The following is an 11,827-nucleotide window of genomic DNA, read 5'->3' on the forward strand; positions in this document are numbered from 1 at the left end:
ATTCAAAAACATGCCAACAGATTCTTTCTTTCTTCTTATCCACACACTTGCAACTGATGCTATAGGTCTTGCAATCTTGTTTGTGGGTCACATATGAAAAATGTACTTTCACTGCATAATGTTGGTCAGTCCCTTATGCAAACAGTTAATAAAAGCAACATTAATTAATCAGTAGAAGTCATCTTAGCAGGTTGCATTAACAAATAAATTGCACAAGATTACTTCTGGCTAGGCTCTTCATGTGTCAGACTTTTAACACATTCTTATCTATTGAGATGATCCTCTTTATGTGTGAACACTGTCTATATGACCTTTCATGTCATCTGGCAGAGTGCTTGAGAGAGGAATAGGTTTTTTGCTCATCAGCCTGAGACATATACACTCATTAAATCTTGTCATACTTGAACAAATGGCACGGAGTTTTTAACTTTTTTTTTTTTTTACAGAGAATGCAATTTTATAAAGACATCTGATCACAAATATCTTCTATAAGTATATACAACGTTGCTTAACTTTTTAAAATTTGTTTCATTGTTTATAAATTGGTATTATTTAGCATGCATCTCTATTGATTCCCTTGAAATTAATGGAGAGTCATTGTATTATGAATTTTCTGCCTTATTGAACATCTCTTCAGGAATATAACCTATTTGCTAAATGTAGTTTCTCATTAAGGCCTTTGTTTTTTGTAAAAACAAAGGCCTTAATGAGAAACTTTATCACTTTTTTGTAAAAGTTGACAAAGTACAACTTTTGTATCATTTGTCCATTTTTTTAATGAAGTTATTCTGCTCAGTATAATTTTTTTTACTGTAAATTGCTCTTTTCATATATAGGAACTTGCACAGCTAGAATTACTCTGTAAACGACTTTATGAAGCCACAACTACTACAGAAAGAGGTGAAGCTGAAAAGGGCCTAGTGAATTTTTCCAATTCTCCCGATTGTCTTACAAAGTGCCAACTACTTTTGGAAAGAGGAGACGTATGTAACAACTTTTTTTTTTTTATATCCATAAATGGTTTTTTTTTTTTTTGCAGAATTTTATGTATGATTTTATGTGGGTAGTAGCCACATTAAAAGTTATGTATGTAGATAAATGATCACTAAATTTCATCTGATTCTCAGAAAGCATCTTTTTTTTTTAGATTGGGAATTAAATTACAGAATTTGAGTTTATTTAGCTGATTGTTTTTGCTTGTTATATTTAAAGTGCTGATTGATATTTCATCTGGATTTCATTTTGTTGTTTGCATCCATTTGTCTAAACCTATATATTATGTGTGTGGTGTCAGAGAATAGATTTACTTTTTCACTTACACACTCCAAGTGGTTAAACCTTTAATTCAAAATAAAAAGAACTTAAAATAAAAATCTTTAATTTATATATATATATATATATATATACATATACACATATCAAATCCACTGCTTAACAACTACACAAATGCCAGTGTATTAATCGATTAGAAAAACACTGACGTGCACAACTTTCTTCCAGTGTTGGAAACCAAGTTATTATCCTATATGGAGAAAACTTTTGGAACTTTATTCTTTTGCCTCCTATAGAACTTTTATTCTCTCTTGAGTTCACACAGGAGAAAGACTAACAAAAAAATGCTCTCTCTCTCTATATATATATATCAGCAACACAAGATAAGCTAATTCTTCTTGCATCTTAAAATCACAGAACACTGAAGAAAACATATCCTAGGTTCATCTAACACATTTCTATAACTTTCTATATGAAAGTAACATCAAACTCCACTGAATAAACTATTAAAAATTATATCACCTTAGAATGAATCAACTTTCTATATGAATGTCACCATTCTTCTTAAAACCTTATCAACATGTCAGAACAATCTTGCTTTCCTTATGAAAGCATCTGAAGAAATCAACTGTTAGAAATCAGCTATCAAACTGAGAATCCTAAAAAAACAAACTTTACTGGGCCAATTTCTATGTGAACTGGCAAAAAATAAAGTTCCTTTTCAGCCGTATTTTATGAATCCTAAATGGACTAATGACCACAAAAAAGTTTGCTCTTATCTTTTTATACAAGGATATCCCTTCTCCATCTCTTCTGTTGGTAACTTTTGTCCTAATTTTTCTCAACTCTTCATATATTGAGGACACAAACTCCACAGCTTTACTCATGCTGATGTATTCATTTTCTGCATGATGGATGCCTGAAACCTTAGCAATATCTGATAATGTTCTTTTTGCTTCCGTGCATGCTCGGAGCAACTAAGAAACTTCTGCTCAAGTCCACCATTGTGTGCTGCCATTACTGCTTTCCAGCATTGGACTTGAAATGACAAAGTTATTTCTTCACAGTGCAGAAAAGTTTTTATTCATTTACAATTTCGCAACGAAACAGCCAGAATTTATAACATTTCTTAATCTTTTATTCGCTAGGTAAGTTCATTTAATTCACGCAACGAGAATTACAGTGGTAACTTTTGCTTCTCTCACTATTGACAACATGGCATAAACAACATTATTCTTATATATAAACCATAATTATGCTTTAATATCTAATCTGAACACATTTAATTTTATAACTAAGCAAGACTTCGTAGCTAAAAATATTAAAATAATGTTACAAAATGTCTTACTCACAACATAAAAACATACATTTAACTAACTACTTATAAAATACTTTTAAAATATAAATTCTAAAATTATTCATCATCATCATCATCCAATTCCTGACATATACCCTCAATGGGTGTACAGAATATTATGATAGTACCACATGAAGAACTTACATCATTAGTAACTTCCTATCAACAATTTTTCTCCAAATCAATCTGTTATCTGTCAAGACTATAATATTATCAGATCTTATATTTCTGTCTTCTAAGACTTTTTTTTACTGTATCTTTGTCTTTCTCTGGGTTTTCCTACCTGCCTGATAAGTGTTTTGCTAAAAGATTAGCAAAACACTTGTTTTGCTAATCTTTTCTCTCCATTCTGTTTAAATGACCATACCAACTAAGATTAGCTCTGCTAACACATTCCTGGATGCTAACAATGTCAAGTTCCTTCCTGATATCCTTGTTTTTAATATGATTTTGCCATTGATGTCATCTGTCCATGCTCCTAATTTTTCTCAGGACTCTCATATCTTCAGTCTCTAGTCTTTGGTCAAGTGTTTTACTTCTAACCCATCTCTCAGATCCATAAGTTAAAATTGTTTTGAACACTGTCTTATATACAACTAATTTAGTGTTTTGACTAATTTCTCTCTTATTCCATATGAATTTGTTCAGTTGACTTCTTACCATACCAGCTTTGTTGATTCTGTTGTCTATTTCCATATTTAATTTACCATCTTCAGTAAAAATTATGCTTAAGTAGCTGAAATGTGTTACTTGTTCTATAGGTTCTCCATTCATGATGCAGTTGATATTTTCAAAGTTTCTGCCTATTTTCATTGTCTTTGTCTTGTTATTGCTGATTTTCATACCAAATTTATTACAACAGTTATTCAATTTAGTCAGGGAATATTGCAGACTTGAACTGGATCTATTCAAAAGTTCAACATCATCTGCATAAAGTAAACAGCTGAGATGAACATCTTCAATTTTGATATCATGTTTAATACCACTTTCCTTCATAATGTATATAATGTACATCTTTGTCTGACACCAAATTTAACATTAAACTATCTTCCTGTACTTCCTTCATATAACTGCTGACTTCCAACTTAACTAAAGACTAAGTGTTTGATATAATGCTCCATTGATACCATATAACTGTAGCATTTTGAATAGTTTTTCTCTTGGCACCTTGTCATATGCCTTTTCCAGATCTACAAAACTTAAATATAGATCTTGGCAATATTCCCATGATTTTTCAACTATCTGTCGTAAAGTGAAAATCTGATCCTGACAGCCCGTATTTGACCTGAATTCAGCTTGTTTTTCACCAAGCTTTCCATAATCTTTCTCAACTGTTTCTCAGATATACTTGCATAAATCTTACTAGGAACAGTAGGGAAATACCTCTGTAATTCACAATCAGTTTTATATCTACTTTTTGAATATGGGTACTATGAGAGCTCTACTCCAATCATGTGGAATTCATCCCTCTTTCCAGGCCTTCATACCTCCATACTTGAGCATTTCTGGGTTGAATATCATTATTCCGGCTACCTTTCCACATTTCAGGCTTTGATGGCTTTTTCTACTTCAAGTATGGATATGTATTCCTGATTCCATGTCCATTGAATGTTTTTTCCACTGTACTCTCATCGCTTCTTGTTTCATTTAGCAATTTTTCAAAGTAATTACTCTATACATCAAATATCTTATTCTCCAGTTTTCATGTCCACTTTATCATCTCTAATTCCAGAATTTGTCACTGAATCTCCAAGGTTCAGTTCCTTTTCTCAAACTCTCATTTTTTCTTGAATAATGTTTGTGTATTTTAGTCTACAGTTCACATCTGAGAGCTACTCAACATTTATTTGCTTTAAAACATTCTTACTTGTTCTTCTTTTCACTATGAAATTTAATTTTATCCTACTCAAGACTAAGTGGTGATCACTTCCAATTTCAAATCCTCCATACACACTAGTGTTCTGCACCAGTAAGAAAACATCAGTATCAACAATAACATAGTCAGTGAGACTTTTCTTATTCCTTGCCTCTTCTTTCCATGTGAATTTATGCACATTTTTATGTTGGAACATTAGGTTAGTAATAACCAGTCTATGTCCTGAGCATAAATTCAACTGGTATTTGCCATTATTATTAGCTTTGCTTTTTTCTCCAAATTTTCCCAAAATATTTTTGTATGTCTGACAATTATGTCCTACTCTGCTATTTAGATCAGAAACTTTTCTATTTTCATTGTGTCAGTTGCTTTCTCTAAAGCCTCAAAAAAATTCTTCCACTTCTACCCTAGTAGAACCTTCTGTGGGACCATAGGCACAAATAAGTCTCATTGTCCAGTTCCCCATTCTGGTATTTGCCTGCATCACTCTACTTGATATTGCCTGCCATTCAAGAAGATTAGCTTTGTATTTAGTGTTAAATACTATAGCTACTCCTTATTTTCCCTGATTGTTATTACCTGAATATAGCATTTTGTATTTATTGCTTAGAAAGATCTCATCAGTTTTTGTCTTTTTTGTTACAGTCACTCCTATTATGTCGATCTCGTACTTATCCAATCTTCAGCCAGCTCGATTTCTTTGCCATTCAGGTTTCTTATGTCGATGGTACTGATTCTGAACTCTGGTGATATTGAGTTGGAGTATGTTTCAGGATTTGTTCCAGTAGGTGCCTTTTCACTGTTCACCCTTGTTCCCTGGCAAAAACAATGGGGGCCTTGTTTAACCGGGTAACGTCCCAGCCATCATGAAATTTATTTGTGTTTTAAGCCAATAATTCAGCCAATTTGGTCTGCTGAATCACAAATTGTCAGCCCATTTTTGTTCAGTATCCAGGTAGATACCTAACAGGGTGCACCATGAGGTGAGGAGTGGACATTAGGTTAGAAGCTGTGGTCGGTTCTCTGCATTCCTTTAAAGGCTATGTGGAAGTCTCCTCTAAGTTAGACAGCTTTTGACCCTTAATTATTTTAATTAAATTATTAATTTCTTACTTTAATTCATTTATGTTTTAAACTTGTGAGATATCTGAATTTTAATACACATATCCTACAGACCCAGCAAAAATATATCCTCAGCATAACTGTAAATAAAACATACAGCGAAAAAAAAAAAAGGGGGGGGTGATAGAATTAGAGAGATGATGATTAGAAGATATTGTGAATTAGGGTAAAGCATGTAAGTGGAGATGAGCTGGGCATATTAGCAGATAAACAGATGAAAGATGGACAAGATTAAGCACTGAGTAGATACCAAGAGAAGGAAAGGCCATTATAAATGAACGAGGTGGAGGGATGATGTACAAAGATTTGACATGAAATGTTTGATATAAGCTAAAGATAGAAACAACTGGAAAATTAATGGGAGGCTTATATCCAGCATTGGATGGAAAGAGGCTGAAGAAGAAGATAATCAAGTATGTGTACATTGGTGAATAATATAATAAAATAAAGTGTATTAATAAAAAAAATGTATTGATGCATGCAAACTTTTGTTACAAAGATTAATTCTTGTTGAATATGGAGTGATCAGTATAAAGTTGGGAACATCAGCAATGGAGTATGCTTGTGCAAGTTTCATTTGCTAGACCTGAGGCTTTTAACAGCCTAGTCTGAGAGAATGGCAATTTCTTTGTATGTTCTTGTAATGCATAAGCTTGTTGTTCCATCTAATTCCAGTGTTGTATCTGCATTGAAATTCTATCCTCAGTACTTTCAATCTTTCAACCTCTGTTTTCGTGTCAGTTTCTGTTATGTGTCATTGCAGTATCTTCACTTGGATGACAGATCATTCTAAATTGGCCACTCAGTTTCTTCTGTTCCTGTCACTTCTCTGTCATCAGCATTCATTAATTGATTGGCCATGAAAGGATAAGGTTATCCTTTCATTGCCATTCTTCCTTTTACTCATTACTTAGCGAAAGAACCCTTTGAGATTTTCTTAGGCCTGAAGCTTCTTTCTGCAAAAGTTTTCTGCCATTCTTCTGCTGTTCGTATAGTGTGTTGAAGAGAACTTGTGGAAGCATTATTTTTTCCTATGATTTGCTCTATATCCTCACATAAACAGTGTCCTCCCATAGATGTGCATATAGAAAATTGACCAGGCTGATTGGAATATTTTTTTCCATCTTGCAAAATTTGGTGCTGAAGCAGTCAGCCAGATACCTATCAGTGATGTATCCTACAGAATTGTCCAAGTAACTACTGCACTTCCAAAAACATCATATCAATTTTCGCTCTATCCAAAGCCATGGTGGAATCCAGAGTACCAAGCAGCCAGAAAAGATCAAGAGCATGGATATCTTTCGCAAATACCCCTACCACATAGCTTTTAACATGCTCAGACCAAAGTACATTATGGTAATCTCAAAAACAGTTGTCGATCAAGTTTACATCTATCATTTATACAACCAGTACAAAAGTTGTATGGGATAAGATCTGGAAAATATAGAACATACCATTTGTGTACCCTAGAATATAATGGATGTATAGTTGCTGAACCTAATACAAGTGCAGATACCATAGGAAAATCTTTGCTAGAATCTTAGCAGCTTGCAGTCCTGAATTTTTGGTATTGAAAGAACCAAAATATAAAAGATAAATAACAGCAGACATTTCCTACAAATGGGCATGAGCTGTACAGTCAGCCATCTGAGAACTAAAAGTTATTTTCTTATGCCAGTTCTGTAGGGGTTTGAAGGCATCCATTATGAGTTGATAACATCTTCCACCATCTTCACTGGATCTCCTTCTCTTACTGTATAGCAGAATTCTTACCAATGAGGAGTTTCCAGATTCATGGCATGAGTCATTTGCCACTGCCATTCCAAAACCAGGAAAAGGTTAATACAGTGAACCAATTACTGACTTATCACTCTAACCATCTGTCTTTGTAAGATATTTGAGAAAATCATGAAAGATCATTGTTTTTGATCTGTATGTTGATAACTTCACAACTTATTGTCGTTCTTGTAACATAAGGGTTACTGAAAGGCATCTTCAACTAGTAACTGATTGTATCTTTTCATGTGCTATTAGTCTTGGGTTCAAGTTTTCACTGGGAAAAACAGTCTGTACACTTACTTCAAAGATGCACTATCACCTATACCCAGAGTTTAGGATGGGACAAACCATTATCCCAGTAGCAGCAGATGCTAAGTTCTTGGAAGACTTATTTTTGACAAGCGTACATTCCTTGCATGCATTCGACAACTAAGAAAAAGTGCAATAGAGTGTTGAATATCCTTTGCATGCTGTCCCTTATAAAGTGGTATGTTGATCAATTTCACTTGCATTACCTTTATCATACACTTATTTGATCAAAGCTTGATTATGAATTCGAAGTTTACTGTTCTACAAGGGAGACATATGCTGATGGTTGCATCCTGTCCATTCTTGCTGTATAAGAATAGTTACTTAGGCATTTTCCATATAGCCCATTTAAGATCTTTATGTTGAAGTGAAAGAATAGGTTCATTTGCTTTGATGGAAACAGTTTTCTTAACTGTGTGTGTGTGTGCACGTTCTCATACTTCGTCACCTCTCTGTGCATAGTTTCTTAATGTGCACAGAGCAAAGCATTCAGATTTTTTACATCTTAGGTGACAGTTCTAGATCTGAGACCTATGTTGCTGTGTTACCTGTCTGTATTATATTCACTCAGATACTTCCTTGAATGCAGTAATTATTCACCTGAGCTGTATTCTGTTCAGCTAGTTTTTATACATACAAGAAACCACCACCAAAAATGTGTGGTAATACAGACTAATTGTTCTTTACAGGCTATTTCCTCTCTTGTGTACAATCCACATCCAGTACTTAATGATCTGCAACTGTAGTATGATGGGTTCCTCAAGTTTATCTTTATTAATAGCTTTACTTTCATTGATTTCTCAGGGGCTCACATTGGTGAGTACAGGCATGGCAAACCCGAGATATCCAAGCTAGACCTGATCTTACTTTGTACAACATACACTTGGTATATCATATCTGGAGACTGGTCTTCTACTCTTCTTTCCCTATACTCTCTCTTACTTCCTACTACCCCCCCCCCCAGTCCTATTAGAGCAATTCGAGGTCGAGGGGTTGACTCTTTCCTCTCAAACTGTAGTTTCCACTATCTACTAAAAAAGCAAGCCTAGTTATATTAAGGTGGCAGCCCCACCACTAGGACACCTATCGTTATGCTAGTCACTCGACATAGGGAACACATTACTTTCAAGTCTCAACAAAATCCAAACCAGACAGAAAACATGGGAAATGACCGCAAACTGGAAAAGGTTAAGAAACTTTGGAAAAAGTAAAACGTGGTGAAATATGCTACATGGAACATTAGAAGCATAGCACATAAAGAAGAAGAATTAGATAAAATTTTAAATGACGAAAATATAGAAATTGCAGTTCTTACAGAAACAAAAAAGAAACTTAAAGGAACAAAACAAACAGCTAACTACAATATCATATATAGGGGAGTGGAGAAACAAATTCATGCAAAAGCTGATGTAATGATTTGGATCCATAAATCAATTAAAGCAAAAATAACTCATTATGCATACTGAAATGAAAGAATATTAGAAGTGCTATTAAAATTAAATAAAGAAAATTTAACAGTTGTTGGAGTGTATGCCCCTGAAGAAGGAAAAGAAGCAGAAAATTATTACTTTTACAAAGAGTTACAAGGAATATATGAAAAATGAAATAAAAGACACCATATAATTATAGCTGGAGATCTTAATGTCAGAATAGGAATGAAAAAAATTTACAAAAATTTGGAGAGCCAACAGTAAACAAAAATGGAAAGCAACTCATTGATTATATGGATATGATACAACTCAGGATACGATACTACTACATGAAAAATTTACATCATTACTAACTTCCTATCTACAATTTTCCTCCAAATCAGTCTGTTACTTGTTAAGACTCCAACATTAACAGATCTTATATTTCTATCGTCTAAGGTACTTTGTACTGTATCAATCCACCTATACCTTGGTCTTCCTCTGGGTCGTTTTCCTGGCAACCTGGCAGAGAACACCTGTTTTGTTAATCTTTCCGCACATATTCTGCTTAAGTGAATATACCACCTGAGATTAGCTCTGCTAATGCATTCCTGAATATTGACAATGTCAAGTACTTTCCTAATATCCTCGTTTTTAATATGATATTGCCATTGATGCCATCATCTGTTCACACCTATAATCTTTCTCAGGACTCTCATATCTGCAGTCTCTAATCTTTGGTCAAGTGTTTTACTTCTGACATAGCTCTCAGATCCATAAGTTAAAACTGGTTTGAACACTGTCTTGTATACAGCTAATTTAGTGTTCCGACTAATTTCTCTCTTATTCCATATGAATTTATTCAATTGACTTCCCACCATATTAGCTTTGCTGATTTTGTTGTTCATTTCTATATCTAATTTACATCTTCACTAAAAATTGTGCCTAAGTAGCTGAAATGTTTTACTTGTTCCACAGGTTCTCCATTCACAACATAGTTGATATTTTCAGTGATTCTGCCTATTTTCATTGTCTTTGTCTTTTTATTGCTGACCTTCATACCATATCTATTACAACAGTTATTCAATTTAGTCAGGGAATCTTGCAGACTTGTAGCGGATTTATTTAGAAGTATAACATCATCCGCATAAAGCAAAGAGCTGACATTACATCTCCAATTTTGATTTCATGTTTAATACCACTTTCCTTCATAATGTGATCCATATAGATAATGAATAACAGAGGGGATAATGTACATCCATTTCTCACACCAGATTTAACATTAAACCATCTTCCCGTACTTCCTTCAATTCTAACTGCTGACTTACAACCCAAATAAAGACTAAGTATTGCTTGATATAATGCCCCACTGACACCATATAACTGTAGCTTATTGAATAGCTTCTCTTTTGGCACCTTGTCATATGCCTTTTCCAAATCGACAAAACTTAAATACAGATCTTTGTTATATTCCTATGCTTTCTCGACTATTTGTCGTAAAGTGAAGATCTGATCCTGACAGCCTCTATTTGGCCTGAATCCAGCTTGTTCTTCACCAAGCTTTCCTTCCACAATTCTTCTCAATCGTTTGTCAAGTATACTTGCATAGATCTTGCCAGAAAACTCAGTAGGGAAATACCTCTGTAATTCTCACATTCAGTTTTATTTCCCTTTTTATATATGGGTACTACGAGAGCTCTACTCCAATCATCGGGAATTCGTCCCTCTGTCCAGGCTTTCTGAACTATGCAGTGCAGCCACTGTAAGACTCTAATACCACCATACTTCAGCATTTCTGGTCGAATATCATCTACTCCTGCTGCCTTTCCACATTTCAAGCCTTTGATGGCTTTTTCTACTTCAAGTATGGATATGTATTCCTGACTACATGCCTGGTCAGCGTTTTTTCCAACTGTGCTGTCATCACTGCTTGTTTCATTTAGCAGTTTTTCAAAGTAATTACTCCATACTTCAAGGATATTTTTTTTTTTTCATGTCACCTTTATCATCTCTAACTCTTTTTACAGCACTCTTTCCTCCATTCCTAAGCTTCTTCAACAACCTCCAGAATATTTTGCCACTTTCTTGATATTTATTTTCTATTCTTGCCAAAGTCCTCCCATGACTTTTATTTAGCTAGTTTTACACAGTGTTTAACATTTTCCCATTTGTCAGTGTATTCTCTAAGAGCACAAGCTGACTTCTTTGATATGCTTTTTTCTTTTCCTTCACTACCTCTTTAACTTCCTATGTCCACCATGGAGTTCTAATTTTTCTATCCTTGCAGACAAGGATAGAAAAATTAGAACTCCCTGATTGATCTCTGAAATTAGAAGCCCTGATTGATCCTAGCTGAATCAATCAGGGCTTTCTTCAAGGCTTGTCAGACTCTACAAGGTTTGATTCCTGTTCTCAAACTCTTTCATTTTTTCTTCAATAATCTTGTGTATTTTAGTCTACAGTTCACATCTGAGAGCTGCTCAACTTTTATTCGCTTTAAAACTTTCTTGTTATTCTTTTCAATATGAAATTCAATTTTATCCTGCTCAAGACTAAATAGTGATCACTTCCAATTTCAAGTCCTCTGTACACTCTGGTGTCCTGCTCCAGAGAGAAAACATTACTATCAACAATAACATAGTCTATGAGACTTTTCTTATTCCTTGCCTCTTCTCTCCATGTGAATTTGTGCACATTTTTATG

The 11,827-nt window shown here is 34.2% G+C and overlaps 1 protein-coding gene across 1 annotated transcript in view; it reads left to right on the forward strand.

Annotated features, from left to right (window-relative positions):
* The window catches only part of Ranbp16 (Ran-binding protein 16), a 1,020,902-nt gene that overhangs the window by 100,733 nt on the left and 908,342 nt on the right, over window positions 1-11,827 (forward strand). The window contains exon 3 of the mRNA XM_090392964.1: window positions 837-983. Within this exon, the coding sequence (XP_090249090.1) occupies window positions 837-983 (147 nt within the window). The remainder of the gene's footprint in view (window positions 1-836; window positions 984-11,827) is intronic.

Source organism: Typopeltis vanoorti, chromosome 5 (assembly GCF_054136105.1).
Source record: "Typopeltis vanoorti isolate ZY-2024b chromosome 5, IOZ_Tvanoo_1.0, whole genome shotgun sequence".
NCBI lineage: Eukaryota > Metazoa > Arthropoda > Arachnida > Uropygi > Thelyphonidae > Typopeltis > Typopeltis vanoorti.